The following is a 20,262-nucleotide window of genomic DNA, read 5'->3' as shown; positions in this document are numbered from 1 at the left end:
CGCTCTCCACTCCAGGCACACTGGCCTCCGTGCTGCTCCAAAACATGCCAGGCCCTCTCCCAAGGCACCGGTGGCCTTCTAACATACTGTATGACTTTATTATTATTTTTTAAATAATGTATATTTAGGCGAAGGGGCAGTGATCAGGGGAGCTGGTATCAGCATAAGCTGCCCTCTGGAACCTTCATCCTCTGTGCCTGAGTCGCAGACTGGGTTTTTAAGGTGCCAAAGCTGAGTTTGGATAATCGAGGCTGTTTGCAGTTCTTCCCAGCCCAGTATCCCGTTCAGCATGGGTGTAAAAATCAGTTCCGGATGAGCAGGCCCTCATGTGGTACCCATGTCCTTTCTTATTCTTAATGCTTGTTGTTTATGTCTGGCTCTCCAAACTAGAATGTAAATTCCACAAGGATAGGCATCTTGGTTTATTCGTTCACTACTATTCCAACACCTGTGACATTGCCTTGTCTAGCACAGAGTGAGTGCCCAATACAATTTTTTAGAATGAATGATTCAAAGAATAGGGGATTATGCATGTGTGCAGATATATTTAATGACATCTACTAATTCTTATGGGGTGCTTGGAGTTTACTGGGCATTGTGCTTAATGCTTTCATATATTATCCCATTTTTATTCTTTATAGCTCTCCTATAGGGTAGGTATTATCAGGGCCACTTAATTGTTCAGGTAAGGTAGTCCCAAGGGACACAGTGCCCAGAGTTCCAGAGCTTCTCAGGAACCTACATAAATGATTAAAACCTGAGAAAAGTCTGACTCCAAAATGCAAAAACTACAGAATAACCCAAATGAATAAATGTTTAATCAAATGCCTACAAACTGTCATAAACTGTTAATTTATGTCATTAATTCTGTGTCAATTTCTTTAATTATTAAATCTAGTGTTCATAAGAACTTCATTCTATTTGAAAATAATTTGTAGATTTTTTTAAACTCTGCAAGTACTTCCAGAATGCAAACGAATGCCCACAGAGTGCTGAGAACTTGCAGATAATTATACTGTGAGTGAATTACTCTTAGCCAAATAATTTCCAAGGCAAACTTACGAAAATCACTTCATATTATTTTACAGTAATATATTATATTTAATGTAGCAATTCTGTGCATTTTAATAATTGATTTGGGGGAGGAACCTCCAAAACTAATAGCACCTTATCCTAGGAAGGTCTTAAAATGGTCTTTGATGTAATTAGCCCCATTTCGCAGATTTAGCTCCATGATCTGCAGTTTCCTGGTTACTCTGGTCAACCTCTCCCAATTCTCCTGGCCAAATTCTCCCACTTTCCTGTCCCTCACTTCCCTCCCTAACCCCATCACCGCTCAGCCCGCCCTGGGCCTGGGTGCACACAGGGATGTGTGTATGTGTGAACGTGTATGGGGAAAGTCAGGCAAGGTGAGCATCTCCTAGGCCTGCACCTCAGGCTCTGGTTCTGCTCTGCACTTTTTCTCCACAGTGGCAACTCCTCTGTCCCCAAGATCCTTCCCAGCCCTTGCAAGCACATCTGGAAAGAGAAAACCAGCCATCTCCCAAACTGCCACAAGATGGTGCCACAAGCTCATGACTGGGCTTCTGTGGGCTCCCTTCAAGGGGAGGAAACTCAGACCAGGAGGACAAGGCGCCCGGGAGGCCACGTGGGTGCCATCCTCACTAGCGTCTTCTGCTCCTCAGGGGTGACTCTGGCCCCTCCAGGGTGACTCTCAGGGCCCTGTTCTGGGCCCTGTGGCAGGCACAGCGGTTTGGCTCCTACTTCCTCTTGCTGCCCGTCTCCCTGTTTTGTCTCTCCTTGTTCATCTTCCAGCCTCCCTGTCTGTCTGTCTCTATCTTTCCCTCTCTCTCAGTCTCTCCCTCCATCTCTATCTCTGTCTCTCCTCTCTCCCTATCCCCACCTGTCTCCCTCTGTCCTCTGTCTGTCTCTCTCTACCTCCATCTTCCTTGGTAAATCTAATGCTGCTTCATCTTATTCAACAAGTCCATTTTAAAAACCAGCTGCTGGGACTTCCCTGATCATCCAGTGGTTAAGAATCCGCCTTCCAATGCAGGAGATGCGGGTTCACTCCCTGGTCGGGGAACTAAGATCTCACATGCTGTGGGGCAACTAAGCCCACGCGCTGCAACTACTGAGCCCGCATGCCGCCATCTACAGCGCCCTGGAGCCTGCGTGCCACAACTGGAGAGAGAAAACCCACGCGCCACAACTAGAGAGTAGCCCGTGCGCCACAACAAAGAGCCCGCGCCACAACGAAAGATCCCACATGCCTCAACTAAGACCCGATGCAGCCAAAAAAAATAAAAAATAAAGGAAAAAAAGAGAAATAACTATAAAAAAATAAAAATAAAAACCAGTTGCTGGTGCCCATTATATGGCGGACACTGTGCCAGGCTCTGGAAAGTCGATGGCAGGACACTGGACTCACAGTCCAGGGGAAGAGCCTCCCAGCAGAGGACTGTGGTGGGCAAGTCCCTTTTATCCTCAGCCTCCTCCCTCCCCTCGCCCCTCCCTTTCCTCTCTGTTCTTCTCCCGTCTTCTCGCCTTTCCTCTCTCTCTTTCCAGCCTCTCTCCTGGCTTAGTGGCAGAGAATCTGGGGCAGCAGATGGGGAACGTGTCCCTCTCTGTCTACCCCTACACAGTCAACACCCATCCCCATACAGTGGAGTCGGGCTTAGCAGAGCAACACAAAGCCCCAGGATCTTGAGACCCCCTTTATTCTAAGCCATTCCCACTGCCCCACGGCCCCCACTGATGTAGAGGAAGAGTCATGGGCTGGGAGCTATGAGACATAGGTTCTGGGCCCAGCCATGCCACAAATCCCTCTGGGAAGGCTTTCTCTGGGCCTTGGTCTTCCCATCTGTGGACCAATCATCTCCTGCTCCCTTTCAGCTCTGCACCCTAGTTCTCCAGGACTGTCCCTACCTGGCCACCTTCTAGGCTCACCTCGCACTCCCAGCTTCTCTTTGTCAGTCTTGAAGACATTGGCCTGTGGCCATCACTAAACGACTTGCTGTCATGGCTGGGGAGCTGGACTCCACTTGGCCTAGGATGGGAATCAAGAACCACTCACCAGGATGAGCCAGAAAACTTCGCCTTCCAGCTACCCCTCAAACACACAAATCTCCCCAAGTCCCCACCCCCTCATCACTCTCATTTCATGGTTTTTGGCTTGGAGGCCCCACCGAAAGGCTAACCCTGTGAGGCCTGTGTGAATGACCCAATGACTAAGATTCTACCACTAGCACTTCTTTCCCTTGAAATCGTTACAGTTAATAAACATCCCAGAGCTGCACCCCTACCCCACCCCATCCCCATGTGCTAGGCTGTGCGTGGAGGAGGGGTGGGGGTGGGGTTTGCCCCCATCCTTATTTCCTCCCTTCTTTCTCCAGGGTTGAGGGAGGTGTCAGTCTTCGTCCACAGCTAATCCCTCCATCAGGGTTCAGGGTACCATTCCCTTCTCTTCTTCTAGAGTCTCCCTCTCTCTCTCCCTACTGGATCTTTCCCCTCAGCATAATACCCTCTCACTTCCACCTTAAAAATACCCACCTCTATGCTAACCAATGCAATTACACAAGAGAAAGCATTTTAAAGCACTGAAATGAGGAGGTGACGTTTGCAGGTGATTGTATATTGAAGATGAAGTACTATGAATAAAAATACAGTTAGTAAGGTAAGAATTAAGTTAGTACGGTACAGAATTCCTACAGAGCAGTAAATTGCGTTCTGATCAGCTAATATAATGAAAGGAAAGACCTTATTTATAGTAATAGTATCAGAAAAGGTTAAGTACCTGGGAATAAGCTTGATAAGAAATGTTCAAGACCAATATGAACACTGTAAAACTTCTGAAGAACATTTTAAAAAAGACATAAAAACATGCCAAGTTCACAGATAGGAAGAGTCAGTATCATAAAGATTGCAATTTTCTGAGTTACTTCACACATTTAACATGATCTCAATAAAGATATAAACAATTTGTTTTAACTAGACTGGGTAATTCCAAAGTTTATTTTTAAAAAAACAAAAGAAGAAGAAGAAGAATAGGCAGGAAGAATTTTTTTTTCCTTTTCTTCTCTTTTCTTTTTTAATTTGGCCGGGCTGCGCGGCTTGCAGGATCTTACTTCCCCTACCAGGGATTGAACCCACACACTCTGCAGTGAAAGCGCAGAGTCCTAACCACTGGACCACCAGGGAATTCCCAGGAAGAATTTCTTAAGAAGCATTAAAAAGTATTAATCTTACAGATATTACACATTTTATGAAGCCTCAATCATTAAAACCATGTGGCCCCAGTGCATGGACAAACATTAGTCCAGTGGAACACAACAGAAAACCCAGATATGGACCCCAAGACAAACAGAAATACATGGCATTGAAAAAAAAATGTGGTTCTATATATTTTATGCTCATTTAAATCCCGAGTGGGTCAAACAGCTACATGTAAAAAATAAAATAATGGGAGTACATGGAATTCCTTTATGATCTCAGAATGGAAGTTTTTCTTATGACTTAAAACCTAAAAGCCATAAAATAAAATATATATCATTTCAAATACATTTGTCAAATTTCATGGAAAAGTATCATAAGCAAAGTCAAAATACAAACAACAAATTGGGTTAAAAAAATTTTACAGCTCATATAAAAAACAGCTAATCTCCCTAGCATTTAAAGAGCTCCCAGGTGTCAAAAGAAAAATAGAAACAACCAACACTAAAAAAATGGACAAAGTAGATGAAATAACAGTTCACAGAAAAAGAAACACAATGGCTCTTAAACATATTACAAAACATTCAACTTCACACAAAATAAGAGAAATGAAAAAATTTAAGTTTCGAGGTAATTCAATGGGGAAAATATATCTTTTCAACAAGAAGTGCTAGAATATTTGGATACCCATGGGGGGGAGGGAAGCGGGGGAAACACCTCAGCCTTTTATCTCATACCATACACAGAAAGTAACTCAAAATGGATCACAAGCCTAAAAGTAATAGCTGAATCCATAAACTTTTAGATTTTAGAAGAAAACATAGGGGAAAATCTTCAAGGCCTTGAGCAAAGATGAGCAAAGACTTCCAGGAAAGGACACAAAACCTCTAACCATTGAAAAGTTATAGGGCTTCCCTGGTGGCCCAGTGGTTAAGAATCCGCCTGCCAATGCAGGGGACACAGGTTCGAGCCCTGGTCCAGGAAGATCTCACATGCCACAGAGCAACTAAGCCCATGCGCCATTAACTACTGAGCCTGCACTCTAGAGCCTGCAAACCACAACTACTGAAGCTTGCGCACCTAGAGCCCGCGCACCACAACAAGAGAAGCCACCACTCGCTGCAACTAGAGAAAGCCCACGCACACCAATGAAGACCCAACGCAGCCAAAAATAAATAAAATAAATAAATTTAGGAAAAAAAACCTGGATTAAAAAAAAAGTTGTAGACTGGACTTTATCAAAATTAAAATCTACTGCTTTTCAAGATAAAGCGCTAAGAAGTTAGAAAGGCAAGCTACAGACTGAGAGAAAATATTCCAAATATGTGCTAAAAAACATGTATCCAGGATTTACTAAGAAGTCTTAAAGCTAATACGAATCTATACCGATAAGATAAATAAGCCATTTTTTAAAGTGAGAAAAAATATTGGAGACATATGTCCAATAAGCACCCAAAAGGAGGCTCAAAGCCATCAGTCACACCCAGTGAAAAAGACTGACAGCACCAAGTGTTGGCACGACTATCTTGGAATTGGTTTGTTAGTTTCTTGACCCAGAAATTCTACTCCTGAATATTTACCCAAATGAAAACATATATCCATACAAAGACTTGTACACAGACAGGTGTTCACAGGAGCTCTGATAATCAAAACTGAAAACTACTCAAATGTCCATGAACAGATGAATATATAAATTGTACATCTATCCATACAACAGAATATCACTAACAATAAAAAAGAACAAACTACAAATACACATAATAACACAGATGATTCAAAAACACTAAAGGGAAAGAAGCTAGACACAGAAGGGTACACACGGTATAGTTTCACTTGTATGAAACTCTAGAAAAGTGAAATTTAATCAACAGTTACAGAAAGCAGATCAGTGGTGACCTGGACCTGGGGGGGTGGGGGCGGGGACAGTGAGGCTTGAATGGGAAGGGACACAAGGGAACTACGTGAGTTGATAGAAATGTTCTATATCTTGATTGTGGTGGTTGGTGGTTACACGGTGTTCACATTTGTCAAAACACATCAAGCACATTTAAAATGGGTGCATTTTATCATATCACACTTAAAAAAGTAAATGCTGGAGAAAGACAGCAAAAACCCTGTGCTTTTGCTGGGACTGAAAATCCAAGTCTTAAAAAGCAATAAACAATTGAACAACTTTAAAAAATTACACAGAGATGTAATTTTTCACTTACTAGACTGTCAAAAAATCCAAAAGTTTAAAAACACATTGTGTTGGCATGGATATGAGGAAAAACAGACTCTCACTCACTGATAATGGGAGTGTAAATTAGAATAACCCCCAGAGAAGGCATTTGGGCAATATTAAATTAGAAACGCTTTGACCTAGCAATTTCCTTTCTAGGACTTTATCCCATAGATGAACTTCAACCACAGGTGAAATAGCATATGTGAAAGATTATTACTGCAAGATTGTTTGAAATAGCAAAACACACACAAAAAATCTGAATGTCCATCAATGCAAACCAGGTTAAATAAACTATGATACACCCATTCAATGGAATCCTATGTAACTACAAAACTGAATAGGGAAAGTCTAGGTGTGCTAATATGGAAAGATCCTCAACTGTAAGGTTAAGTGAACAAATCAACATTGTATTTGCTATGCTGCCATTTCTGTAAAAAAACAAAAAACAACCGACCCCCGTCCAGAGAGTAATATATTTGGATTTTCTTGTAAATGTATTTTTTTTAACCCTCAACTTCTGGAAGAATAACCAAGAAACTAATACCATGGGATTCCTGTTTGAAAATATGTGGATGGAATCAGGAGTGTGAGGGACAATTTTCATAGCACGCCTTTTTAAAATTCTCTTATTCAAAATTAAATACTTATTTAAAAGTAACATCAGAATAATACATTATATATCAATATAGCGTAATAATATAACTATTTATCACTATTCATCAGGTTATCTTGAGGAAAACAAATACAGGAAGTGCCTAGTGCAGTACAGGGGCATACTTGGCACGGTATCAGTTACTACTGTTACCCCCTCCCCCCAAAATCCCTGCATACATCCCCCTTCAGACTTTAGGTTCCACTTCCCCAAATCGGAGGTGCCCACTGCCTCTTCCTGTGCTCTCACAGGGACTTTCCCCTCTGCCGAATGTCCTTCCCCCATTTCCTTTCTTCTCTCATCTCCATGTAGCTGTGAGTCTCAGGCATCACCTCCTCAGGAAGCCTTCTTTGAGGGACGCCCTCCCCCTCCCTCCCCACACCCTGGCCCCATTAGGTGCCCCTCGTCCCCCACTGGGGACTACAAAGTCTGCTGGGTCCTCCGAAACTCAGAGGCCTTGAACCTGTGGGCTCCCTTTCCTGGAGTGCTGGCTTCACCAAGGAATGAGTTCCCCTCGACAGGAGGGTATTAACCGCGGGCAGCAGGCTTTGCTCTCCACCCACACAGACATCTAGAAAAGTTTGTTGCCCCTGTGATGCTGGTCCTCCAACAGCCACGGAGAAAATCTGAGTTTCGGTTTCCCTTAAGCTTTCAAGAGGAAGACGCCTGGGGTTTCCCCTCTTCCCCCTGGGGCGCTGTGTGCAGTAGCAATGGAGGGAACAGCGATGGACGGCTCAGGCAGGAAGCTCATGGTCCAGCAGGGAGGGTGGGCACTTACACAAGACCCCTGACAGACACAGTGGGGAACAGGCACAACGACAGCGCCAGAGTAGAGGGGGAGCCCAGGCCAAGCAGAGAAGATCACGCCCCACCAGGGCTCACAGGCAGCGGGAGTGTGGCCGGTGGGGATTGGAGGGAGGCTTTTGAACAGGCAGCCCTGGCTGGGCGGCCTCCAGGAGTGGAGAGAGGGACAGAGCAGGGGCAGCAACCTGGGGCTCTGGCCCTCCAGGAAGGGGCCCTGGGGCTGAAACCGGAACCCAATGGTGGTTTGGTCTATGCTGGGAGGACCTACAGGAGGCCAAGGCGGGCACTGGCAGGAACAAAAGGGCAAACTGGATGGAGCCTGGTGCCAAGGCAGCTGGAGAGGGCCCTGAGGGGAAGGCCTGGTGCCAGAGCACAAGCCAGAGGCTGCTCCTCAAAGAGGAGCCTCAAATTTCTGTGGTTTTTTTTTTTTTTTTAACAAGTCTCTCCAGGATGTGAGATTCATCATTTTTTAGAACCCGAGATGTCTAAGGCCCCCCCCTTCTCTGGGGTCCCTGAGGTTTGGGCCAGAACAGTAGGGAAACAGTGACGAGGGGTATAACAGGAGGGGCAGCTGATAGCAGCTCCTACCCCTCTCTTGAATGTGATACGAGCCCCCAGCCCTGCCTTCGTTAGGTTAATGTTTGCCAGACCAGCTCTGTCACACCCACACCCCCTCTTTCCTGCCAAACCTCTACCCTGACTATAAAGAGGAACAGAGTGCCCTGCTTCTGCCTGCTTTGAGACCCATGGCAGGAAGGGGAACTGTGGGTGACTGAAGAACACTGTCAAGGCTTGTGCCACCCTTCAGGGCCTGGGCCCCGGTCCAGCAGCAGGGGCATCACCTCAGAGACCCTCCGACAAACCTCCATTACCCCTATTTCTCTCCAAATACATTGTAAACATCACATTTATTTGAGGTTTTCACACCTCCAGAAAGCACAGGAACAGCAGGGCTCTCCTTCATGCTGCCCTGGGCTCCAGTCCGTCAGGCATGCAAGACCGAGCTGGGAGATGAGTCAAGACATCTTCAGGAGCAGGGCCGGGGAGGAGCCAGCCCCTTTCCTGTCCCCATCCCCCCCAGCCTGGGCCTGGACTGCAGTCAGTGGGGCGGACCCAGCCCATCCCCAGATCCCTCCCACTGCAGGGACCTCTTCTCGGTGGCCGCCTTCCCTCTCCCTCCTCCAGCCTCTCTGACCCCGCTTCTGGGGCTTGGAGCCTGAGCTGCATGCACTGCTCCCTCACACTGGGACCAAACCCGCGGCTGTCAGGCTGTTTTCTGTCAGCCCTGGCTCTCCAGTCAGGCAGCCAGCAGAGCACAGCAGGCCTGGCTCTCCTGTCATCGCGCTGTGTACCCAGCTCAGACCGGGTACTCGGCAGGGGACCAGGATCAGCAAAGGCTTGTCCAGAGAACCACTGTGGGTGAGAAGGGCAGGGCTGCCTGACTCGGCCTTTCCCAGTCTCCAGGGTCTCCCAGCCTCCACTCATTGGCTCTTGCTGGGCCTGAAACTTCTCAGGGCCTCAACAATCCAAGGTGCAGTGTCAATGACTCCTCCTCCAAGATGCCCCCCTGGCTTGGTGCCAGGCTCGGGGCTGGGCTATGGACAGTCAGACAAACCTGCTACTTCAAGGCTCTGAGGACAGCCTCCAGCTTCATGGCCACAGCCAGGTCGCCCTTCACCTTCAGCCGTCCGCTCATGTAGGCCCCCAGGGGCCGCAGCTCCCTGCACAACAGGGCCTGCAGGTCCTCCTCAGCCATCTCCACCACCACATCAGGGATGGCATCAGGCACCCCATGTCCCACCCTCCCTTGCCCTGTGGGGAGAAAGAAAACTGAGCATTAGTAGGGGGATGACTGTGCTGCAGGGGGTAGAAGAGGTTAGCATGTCCCACTGGGAGGGGTGGAAATAGTGGTTAAGTGTTCAAGTTCTAATACCCTGGGTTCAAGTCCCATTGGCTGTGTGACCACTCAGAGCCTCAGTTTCCAAATTGGTGAAATGGGGACGACGATAATCCCTAAATCATACGCTGATGATAAGTAGGTGAGATAACGCACAAAACAAGCTCAGCACTGAGCCTGCCATGAACAGGACTGCAACGTGTGTGGGGCTCTTGGTACAGGAAGCTCGGCCATCTGAGTTGTCCTGGTGACGAGGACAGGGCAGTGAGACCGAGGCCTGGATAGTCAGTGTCCGCAAATGGCATCTGAGTCCCTGACTGCTATGGGTTTGCCCTAAACTGCTGGCAGGAGCAGGGCCCAGTCTGAAAAAGGATCATGGGTGGTAAGGGCTATGAGCAACCCAGGTGGGAAGGAAGAGAGCAGGGAGGGCAGCTGCACCTGTAGTGAGGTCCAAGAAGTAGATGCTCTGAGTGCCACTGGACAGGACGACATTGAACTGGTAGCAGGCCCCGACCTGGCTGACCAGGGCCTCAGACAGGAAGGGCTTCAGAGCCATCAGCAGTCCCTCGGCCACAGGCTTCTTGGGGCTGGACCTGGCACCACCATGAGGGGCAGACGGCTCAACCTCGTTCACCATATCCAAGGTATCTGCTGGGGGGTGCCAAGGGGATTGGGGAGGGAGGCAGAGAGAAGGGGGTCAATGTGCTGCCAAGGTCAACGTGTGGCCTCCGTACCTTCGCGGCAGTTCCCTCTTACGCTCTCTTCAGGCCCACGTTGTTTCCTCCTCATTTTCCTAAGAAGCTGCCCTTGAGTTTTTAGCCATAACCCCAAATCCCATTTCTAAGCTACTCCAGCCTTGAATCCAAAACTCTTTTCTGGCTGCTGTTGTTTCCTCCCATGGAGGCTCCCAAAGGCCTCCACACACTCAGACACCTGGACTCTTCTCACTGCCTTAGCTCTGGTCAGCTCTAGAATCGGGGTGGCCTGAACAGCTGGGCGGGGTGTGCACTGCACAAGCTGCTTGGTTAAGGGAACAAGCAGCAAAGTTCAGCCTGTGCTGGACGCCAAGCTGAGCGCCCTGGGGAGCACCCTCGCTCTTTCCCCGAGGCTCCTTACCCGGCTCGGGGAGTGGGGCACCTCCTGCCACTGAAGACATGCCTCCTCCCAGGAAGTGGAGGGCCAGCTGCTGCAGGGTGCTGTCCAGGCTGGGCCCAGCTGGACTGTCCTGGGGCAGCTGGAGCACGGCCTCCACTGCCAGCTCCACGCGGTCCACCTCCAGCCCCCAGGCCCTGGTCACATCGTTGATCTCCAGCTGAAGGATGGTGTGGGGAGAAATGGCACTCATTCAACAAACCTTTCCAGAGCACGTTCTTTAGGCAGGCTGGTATGGCCATGGTGGCACATGAGGCACCAGGCCTGCCCTTGAGAAGTTCCCAGCCTGGGACGGAGGCAGAGGGCAATTACAACCCAGCTGTGGGCAGCTGGTAGTGAGCAATCAGGAGAGGGTGTGGGGCAGGGAGGAGGGGGTGATGCCAGGAGGAGGAGGACTCATCCAGGTGAAGGGGCATCAAAGGAGGACCTTTCCAGGCAATGGGAACAGCAGGTGCAAAAACGCAGAAAGGAGCACCTCGAATGTTCGGGGAACTGTGAGGAACCACAGTTCCATTTAGCTGGACCCTCAATTGTGGCCTGGGACACCAGAGACAGCCGAGGGCTCAGAGGAGGCTACTCCCTCTCACTTGGATTTATTCTGAGGCACAAGGAGTCCCGGAGATGAGTATAGCAGGCAAGTGTCAGAGCAGTCTTGCGTGTTGCAAAGATTCTCTTGGCTGCTATGTGGACACTGGATTGGAGGGGCTGAGGGTAGAGGCATGGAGACCAGGTAGGACGTTGTTTCAAACTGCAGGCAAAAGTGATGCAGATGCGGTGTCAGGCAGAGAGGCAGCTGTGAGCCGAGACACACCAGGGGAGGGGCACAACTCTGTAAACTCTATTAAGCTACAGAAGGACACTAGAGAAATAGAACCGCTGGGCTTGTCGGCTGCCCGGATGTGCGAAAACAAGGAGGGCGCTGAGGAGTTGGAGGAGTCACGTTTCTAGTATGGCTTCCTGCACGGATCATGAATGCGGGCATTTATCCAGAGAGCAAACACAGAGGAAGACACAGATTTGGGGGTGGGTAGGGAAGGAATGGTGACTTTTTAAACACGTTAAGCTTGAGGTGTCTGTGGGACGGCCAACCGCAATTGGATAAGTGGGGCCAGGAAGCAGGGCAGAGTGGGACTGGATCAGAGTGTTGAGAATAATTAGTGTCTAGAGTTAGCAAAAAGCCTCAGGTGGGTAAGCTCTCCTGGGAGGTCACAGGTGAGAACAGACCACTGAGGGAAACCTGGAAACAGAAGGGCAGGAGAACAGGGAGTAACCAGGAGTGTGGAATAACGGAAGCCCGAGGAAGCAGAGGATCCAAGAATAAGAGAAGGATGGGTCCATGGAGTCAAAGGCTGCCTCCAGGTGAAGTAAGGGGAGGACTGAGAAGTGCCCCTGTGCTAGCAAGAGGGAGGTCACCATGAGGTCGGCAGTGACGTCAGTCTTAGGAGCGTGGGGGAAGCCTAGATTAAGGACAGGAGGGGAGGAAGGAAAGGGGAGAGAGGGGTTAAGAGCTAGAGGGGGTCTGGAACAAAGGGAGAACATGTGTCCTTGCAAAAAGGCAAGAAGAGGCTGAACTGAGGAAGGGAGCCGAGTCCTGGGACCAGAGCACTGCCCGGTGCAGAGGAAGCAGATGCTTCCAGTGAGGCAGGAAAACAGCACAGATGTAGATGAGTTTGAAGGGGTGATGCTGGAGGAAGCTGAAAGAGTTCTCACCCTAGAGTGTTTTCTCCTGAGGATTAAGAGGCAAGGCCTGTGGCAGAGGGACGGGTGGGGTGGCAATGGGGGAGGCTGGGCTGGGGCAGTGAGGGGTGAAGCGGCTGGCCTGGAGCACGCGGGTAAGCAGCTAAGGAGGGCCCAGCAAGTGAGAGGTGGGGAGCGTGCAATCCCTCTAGAGGAAAAGTACGCAGAAGTGGAGGCGCGGTAAGAATGAGAAACGTATGCCTGAAACAGGCCTTAGGGAGGTGTGCTGGATTTCCTGAGATTTCATTTTAACCAGGCACTGACCCCACTTTACCAGGAGCCAACTCAATCTGGGAAATGGCCCTACATGACTCCAATGCCCTGGTATGGGACTCACTCCCTCAGATGGCCTCTCTTGGCTTTGCTGCACCAAAGCCATGTACAACAAGGCCGAGAGCAATTTCCTCTTCCTAAAGGTAGATCAAAACTGAATGTGGTTTCATGAATAAAAATTATCAAATTGTGATCTGAGTTGTATAAGACTGAGCACTGGATTGGGGGGTGGGGGGCAGGTGATCTGGCTCTGGTCCAGCTCTGCCCTGACCACAGCTCTTAGGGGCAAGTCAAATAATTTCTGAGCCTTAGTTTCCTTCCTCCAAAATAAAACAATAATACCAGCCTTTGCAGCAAAATGTAAAGCAGAGATACACTGAGGCAGGCAAAATGCTATGCATATGAGAGCTTCTCTTGGGAATTTCACCCAGATGATTTACTTCCTGAAGGGATTGCGACATCCAGGACTGGCATTACCCCACTCCCCTTCCTGTCCTTTAACCCTGGAGAAAGCAGATCTTAGGGGAACGAGGGGAAACTTCACCCACGGTCCCCTGCCAGGACACGGGAGAAAGCACAAGGTGAACGTGAGGAGCAGGGGACATGCCTTCACGCATGTATTTCAACCCCATCTTGTCACAGGAGGGATTTGAGGTGAATGCTAGTGTAATTGCTCACACTCAGAGAAGAGGCAGGAAAAAGGTCCAAATGTCCTCAGGTCCCTTTGTTCTCTTCAGAACAAAGAACACAAACCCACAAAAATGCACATGCTGCCTTGAGGAGCATGGAATTCCCTTGAAGGTGACTGGGCCAGGAAGGCCCCTGCTCCTTTCACCCACCTGCCTGCCCCAAGGCTGCTGAGTGCCCCTGAGGCCCAGTGTTGTCATGGCAATGCCTGCAGAGCAGTGAAGAGTAAAACCTCAGGCAGTCGGGGCAGGACCCAAGAATTTGTGTCAGGCCACTCCCCCGTCCCAGCCCCTTCACCTCTCAGGGGTAGATGTGCCCAAGATCCCTATGGTCTGTGCCACCTTCTGTTCCTCAACTCACAGTCCCACCCAGACCACTGACTCTTCAAAAGTTGTTACACTCTTGGGACATAAGGTAAACTGAGGCCCAGAGTGATCTGGTGCTCTGCTAAAGTGCCCTGGCAGGCAGAGCTGGGCCGAGGTGCCAGCCACCGAACTCTTCCCTGTGTGGAGCTGCCTACCAGGAGCTGGTCGCTGATCTTGAGCTTCTCCATCTGGATCTCCCGCAGAGGCCTCTTGAGCAGAGCCTTGGTCATGGCATTCTGGGCCGTCATGCGTGTGGCTGTGTTCAGGTCCTTCACTGTCATCACCGACAGTACCGGGTCCCAGATGCGGAACTGGACGTCAGCCCCCACAGATAGCACAGCCCCATCCTTAGAGGCCAACTGTTGGGGGAGGCCATGAAAGAGGGGCTGGGGGTGCAAAGAGGCCAGGCCCACTGAGACCACCCAACTTGACCCACTCGCCTGGTCACTAGCTCCTCAAGAGCAAAATGGTATCCCCAAGTGCGTGGGCTTAGGTATATGGATCACGGATATCCTCCCAGCCCCCTCCCCCTTTTTCTGGTATCTTCCTCATTCCTCACCCCTAATGGCTACTCACAGGCCAATACACCCAGCATAAGCCCCCACTCCCTCTGTCCAGGGGAGCCAAGAAGCCCCTCACCTTGCAAGGAGGGACACTGAAGGCTCGTGTCCTCAGATCCACCCTCTGAAAAGAGTCAATGAAGGGCAGGAGGAGAACCATACCGGGTCCTTGAGGGGTGCGGATCCGGCCCAGTCGAAACACGATCATGCGCTCATAGGTGGGCACGATCTGTCCACAGCAGCAAGGGAAAGGGTTGAAAGCACTGAGCTGCTGCTGGCAATGATGTCTCCCCAGGTCCCTCCCTCACCTCTCCCTCTGGCCTTGTTCAGTGTCAGGTATCCTGAGCTCTGTCTTTAGATGAAAAAACCAAAGCTCTGAGAGGTTAACTGATGTGCTCAAAAATCACAAAGCCCCCAAGTGAAACACGCAAGATCTGAACGCAGTTCTGAATGACTCCCAAAGCCATGCTCTCAACTGCCATACTGTATTGACTTGATCCTCAGTGAAATCTTTCACCTGTGTGATCTGAAGCTAGACATGACTCAAACCAGGAAACTGTCTGCCCTTGTCTTAGTTAAGGGGAAAGCTGGGCTGCTCTAATAGCAGCCCCGAGCAAAGGGCTTTGCCAACTTCAGGTTCCTGGAGTCCTCAAACAAGGAAATATGTCCAAATTGAGAAATGAAGGCTCAGAGAGGCAGTGACTTGCCCAAGGTCACATGATATTTGTTTCAGTGGCAGTTTGGGGACTAGGATTTAGGACCTTCTAAGGACTCCCTTCGAGACCACACCAAACCCCAAGCTTTCTAGAGACACTGGCTGTTGCCTGGGGCCGCACGAGGGTAGGCTTCCACCTTCACTGCAGCTCTCAGGTGCAATCCTCAACTCTAGCTCATCCTTTCCCATCTGCACCATCCCTTGTTGAAAACGAGGCCTGAATTCCTATTACTCATCACCTGCTGGGCCAGGTTGAGTGATTTTCATTTCTAATTTAACCTAACCCAAAGGGAGGAAGATATCTGTGTGCACCTTAAAGCCAGTGTTCAGACCGCCAAACTTGGGAGTTTGGGAAGACTTGTTTCTGCCACTTATTGGCTCCCAGTATGACTTTGGACAAGTCTGAGCTTCAGTTTCCTCATCTGAAAGGTGAGAATGAACAATTCTTGTCCAGCCCATTTCACAGAGCTGTGATAATATTTAGGGGAAGGGGGCAGAGGATGGGGAATTCACCCACCAATGCCAAAGCTCTCAACATGGCCCAACCATTCTGGGGGCTGACCCAGCCAGCCTTACCTTCAGGGCAAACCAACCAGAAATGGGGAAGGTGATCAGCAGCAGCAAGAACCCCAGGAAACTGATGAGGCCATGGCAGAGGCAGGAAGGCCAGCTCTGAGGTGCATCTGGGGACAAGAGAGCAGAGGTAGTCAAGGAATGCCAGCTGGGTCTGGCAGGACAGCTGCTGGCTGAGTGAACTCAGTCAAGTGTACCTTTTGCCCACCTCCCCTTTCAGTGGCTCCTTCCTTTTCAGGGCTAAGATGTTCTTTCCTAGCTCACAATTCTTCACTCCACTTTAGTGCCGTGCCCTAAGGACCATCAGATACTCGCCTTGCCTAATACTACTCCTATATCTTTGGGCAGGTGCTAGTTAAGGACTGTTCCTTCCTCCCATACACCAAAACAAATCTGTCCCAAGTCTCACCCTCACAAGGCCTATTCTCTGCTAGACGGTAGTCATTGGAGTTGAGAAGCCAATCACACGATGCTCTCCTCACTGGGCTGAGCAGGAGTCAATCCTTTTGTCTGATTTATATTGCCTCCCATTGCTGGCAAAGCCAGGAGTACCTGGGCATCTGTAAACACACGCTGGGTTGAACTGAATGCTGCTGGCATAACACCTCCTCTACTATCAGCCCCAGAAGTGTGCTCTCAAGGAGTCCTTTTGGAGACAGCCTAAGGCTATCTGGTGAGGGGAGAAAGCACAACTCCAGGTGGCATCACTGGACCTTAGCCTAAAGGGATAAAGCATCAATTGCTCTTCAACAGATGCCAGAGATGAGGGCAAAGCTGTTCTTTCCTAGCTCACAATTCTTCACCCCCCTTTAATGCCCTCTGGGCCATGCCTCGCTTGAAGCAGCTTCAGGTGAGAGGTGGGGGGGCAGAGAACTAGGAAAATGAGATTCATCTGAACCACAGGTCCCTGCCCCCGTGAACCAGAAGCCCAGAATGGGAGTGAAAGCTGAGAAAGCCCCAGAATCTGGGAGAGGTTATTTTCTGCTCTCTTTCCTCTCCCAACCCTGAACAAAAAGCAGACAGGAGCCTCTGCTCCACACTTCCAGGAACCCTATACTTCTGGGCTCTCTGAGCCCCAGAATGCTAAATCTCCTTTCTTGCCTCGTTCTGACCCATGTGGCCCCTGCAGGAAAGGAACCCTTGGATAGAGGCAGCTTTCATTAGAGGAGGGTCACAGAGGGGCCACATCCTCTGAGGTTTTGGTTGTTAGGCTATGGCATGTGGGATCTGGCCTAAGGGCCAAGGGAATTACTCAAGGATTTGGAGCAAGACAGGGCCTGGAAGACATGACAGGCACCTGAGGGCCTGCCTCTGGAGTCTGTGCATCTCCACCAGGAAACAGGGAGATGCTCAAGCTCAGGGAGTCTAGAGGTGCCCCCGGAGGTGACGATTCTGCCATTTCTCTGCAGCCAAGTGCCCTTGGCGTGCTGGTGACCTCCTATGCCTAGACCTTAGTTTCTTTCTAGGCAAAATGGAAACCGAAAACCTCTGGGCTGATAAACGCCGAGGAGAAACGAGGTGGGGCGCGGCTTCTTGGAAGATGAGAGAGCTCTGGTGCTGCAGCCCCGTAGCCCTAGGAGGGCTGGATCAGCAGTAGCATCCCAGCGCCTGGTCCAAACCCTTCTCCACATTGTGGAGACCCCCTCTCGGTCCCTCCTCTCAGGATGTGAGCGCGCAAGACCGGCTGATTCCCGAGAGGCAGAGAGTTCGGGCCCAGGGGTGCCAGCCGATCTCTCCCGGGTCCGCTGTGCTGGGCGGCCACTCACCGGCCCCCGGCCCCACGCCGCCCGGCTCCGGGGACAAGCAACCCTTCTGCGAGCCCAGGAAGCCGAAGCTCGACTGCTGGAAACGGTCAAAGTCCCCCAAGGGCAGCGCCCGGTACCCAGACCTGCCGAGCATGGCTCCTAACGGGGGTTACGCCCCGCGCCCCAGCACGGTGCCGAGCCTGACCAGCCGGCCGCTACACTGCCCCGCCCCTGCTGGCCGCCGTTTCCGGTTTCGCTTGCGCGGCCATGGGCGGTGGCCCTAGCGCAGGAGGAGGAAGCAGGCCGGGCTCGGCTCTCACCGTCGCACAGCGCCCCCTGCGCTGGGAAGACCGAACTGCGGCCGCGGGGCAGGGACGGCGGGTAGTCTGTGTTCCTGGAAGCCCGCAGGAGTCCGTCCTCCTACACCCTGCTCCCACTAGGCCTTAGAAAAGGAGCCGGAAGAGAAGTTGAGCTTTGTAAGGGGGTTTTCAGGAGCTGAATCTTCTCCAGAAGCAAGGAAATGCTACCAGCCTTCTCAGCACAAACTCAAAAACTAGGGACGAATTTTGGGAAGGTTGCCCTTATATGGAATTAGGGTTCCAAGGCATGATAAACAAATTATTCCTCTTTGTGTCCCCCCAGCCCGCAAGCAGGGCCTGGCACAGAGTGGATCTCAGTGCTTATCTGTTGAATGAAGGAGTAGCCAGGTCATTGTGGGTCAAGGTGGGGCAGGAGGGCCTGAACTTGGGCACAAAAAGAAAGAAATTTCGTGTGCACACCTCAGGGAGCAAGGCAGAGTAAGGAAGGAGGGGATTGCACAGCGGAACCCAGGGCAGCCCTCCAGAGCATCACAGAGGTGAGATCCTCAGTCTTCCAGATGCAGAAGCAGCATGCCCCTTGATCCAGGTACCCAGAGGTAACTTGTCTGTCCATGGCTTGAGAAAACCCAAATGCAAATGGTGAATTTACTCTGAGAAGCATTCATTTCCAACAAGGTGTTGGGCAGGCTGTCTTCCAAAGTGGGCAAAGAAATTAATAAAGCTTTCCTTGTCTCACACATGCCAGCCCTCAGGCCCCTCAGTCCACTTCCAGGTCCCTTCTGCAGATGGCTGCTTACCATCTTTGGCTTTTACTAGTTTGATGGCCTGATTCTAAACCCCTGGGGGCACTGATCAAGCTGCAGGGTACGGTAGGCTCCTGAGGCTTTGCACTGTCCCTGGGAAGTTAGTTCTCCCCGCATCCCCCCGCCCCCACCCCAGACTATAAACTTTACAAGAGATAGGCCCTGTCACCATCCCTCTAGTCTGTCCCAGACTGGAACTGAGCACAAAATGGGTACACGGGAGTCAGCACAATGACTGGGATGCTTTGAAGTTTGAAGACAGGGGTATTGGCCCAGTGATGCCACCTGGAGTTGTGCTTTCTCCCCTCACCAGCTTGGAGCTGGGCTTCTCCTTTGGCCAAGAGCTAACTTGCTCTCTCCTCATTTTTTTTTTTTTTTTTAATAAATAAATTTATTTATTTTTGGCTGCGTTGTCTTCGTTGCTGCGCACGGGCTTTCTCTAGTTGCGGCGAGCGGGGGCTACTCTTCGTTGTGGTGCGGGGGCTTCTCATTGCGGTGGCTCCTCTTGTTCCAGAGCACAGGCTCTAAGCACGTGGGCTTCAGTAGTTGTGGCATGCGGGCTCAGTAGTTGTGGCACATGGGCTTAGCTGCTCCGTGGCATGTGGGATCTTCCCAGACCAGGGCTCGAAACCGTGTCCCCTGCATTGGCAGGAGGACTCTTAACCACTGCGTCTCTCCTCACTCTTCTCATACCTGCCCACCGGCTCTTCCCATTCCCTCCCCACTCCCTACTGCCTCGGATTCACCAGCCCTTCCAACTGTCACACAAGGCATCATCTTGTTCCCCTCATCTCCACTCAGTGTCCTCCTAGCGTCTCTGACTCAGGTCTCTCCCCGCATCCCACGGCCACTATCCTAGACCAGGCCACCTGCCCCTAGGTTGTCAGAATGACTGTCCCAATATACACAACAGATCATGTTGTTCCTCGTTTCCAAACCTTTCACCGACTCTCTGTTGCCCGCAGTACTTGTCCATCTGCTTAGCTATCACCTTGCCCCAGGCCACTCCTGGGCCGACATTACTCATGGGTCCCCTCTTAAATCTGAAAATAACCAAAACTGAAACTGAAAACTAGTTGTTTTCTCTCAAAACTAGTTTCTAAACAAGCTCTCCTGTTTCAAACCTCCATGACTTTGCATGTGCTGTCCTCTCTGCTTAAAGTGTCCCTCCAATTTCTGAATCCCTGGCGAATTCCCACCATTCCTTCATGTCCCAGCTGAGGGATCTCCTTTCCAGCCAGTCTCAATACTGTGTGAAAATCTCCTTTTGGGGGCCTGCTCCTCCATTAGACCTGGGGTTCTTCCAAAGTAGGAGCCACGTGTGGCTCACCTCTGCGGCTCCGGCTCCCAGCTGAGGGCTGGCACAAAGCTGTGCCAGTGTGAGATGAATGAATGTTTCAAAACCGAGGGCGGGGGCTGCCTCCTTCCTGGTCAGCTCTGACACTGTCCAGCTGTGCGTCTACTCCTCTCCTCCCTCTTCCTCCTCCCTGCTCGGGGCGAGTCTTCAGAACCCACAGTCCATTTCTCCGCCCCTAGAACCGCC

At 50.6% G+C, this 20,262-nt stretch overlaps 1 protein-coding gene across 6 annotated transcripts; it reads right to left on the bottom strand.

The window, feature by feature from the left end:
* Positions 1–8,781: 8,781 nt before the first annotated feature.
* On the bottom strand, positions 8,782–17,817 carry STOML1 (stomatin like 1). Of its 6 annotated transcripts, XM_059912787.1 has the most exons (8): positions 17,740–17,815; positions 15,855–15,961; positions 15,591–15,700; positions 14,643–14,792; positions 14,159–14,389; positions 10,906–11,101; positions 10,228–10,440; positions 8,782–9,704 (listed from the first exon to the last, which is right to left on the bottom strand). In XM_059912787.1, the coding sequence occupies exons 1-8, from the start codon at positions 17,748–17,750 to the stop codon at positions 9,511–9,513; spliced, it is 1,212 nt and encodes a 403-aa protein (XP_059768770.1). In that variant the 5' UTR covers positions 17,751–17,815; the 3' UTR covers positions 8,782–9,510. The 6 variants fall into 6 exon arrangements, with proteins under 6 accessions (XP_059768770.1, XP_059768768.1, XP_059768769.1 ...); XM_059912785.1 differs by lacking the exon at positions 15,591–15,700 and having other exon boundaries at positions 17,618–17,817; XM_059912786.1 differs by lacking the exon at positions 15,591–15,700 and having other exon boundaries at positions 10,228–10,437; positions 17,618–17,817.
* Between the last annotated feature and the right edge of the window lie 2,445 nt (positions 17,818–20,262).

The sequence above is a fragment of the Balaenoptera ricei genome, chromosome 2, assembly GCF_028023285.1.
Source record: "Balaenoptera ricei isolate mBalRic1 chromosome 2, mBalRic1.hap2, whole genome shotgun sequence".
NCBI classification, from domain to species: domain Eukaryota; kingdom Metazoa; phylum Chordata; class Mammalia; order Artiodactyla; family Balaenopteridae; genus Balaenoptera; species Balaenoptera ricei.
Note: the sequence above shows the minus strand (reverse complement) of the source record. Positions and strands in the feature narration are given on the sequence as shown.

Excerpts from the sequence above, each read along its gene's own strand:
- STOML1 (XM_059912785.1), bottom strand. The coding sequence starts at position 17,750 with ATGCTCGGCAGGTCTGGGTACCGGGCGCTGCCCTTGGGGGACTTTGAC. Across the intron at positions 14,793-15,854 it reads CTGGTTGGTTTGCCCTGAAG|ATCGTGCCCACCTATGAGCG; the intron begins GTAAGGCTGGCT and ends TGCTGTGGACAG. Across the intron at positions 11,102-14,158 it reads AGATCAGCGACCAGCTCCTG|CTGGAGATCAACGATGTGAC; the intron begins GTAGGCAGCTCC and ends ACCATCCTTCAG.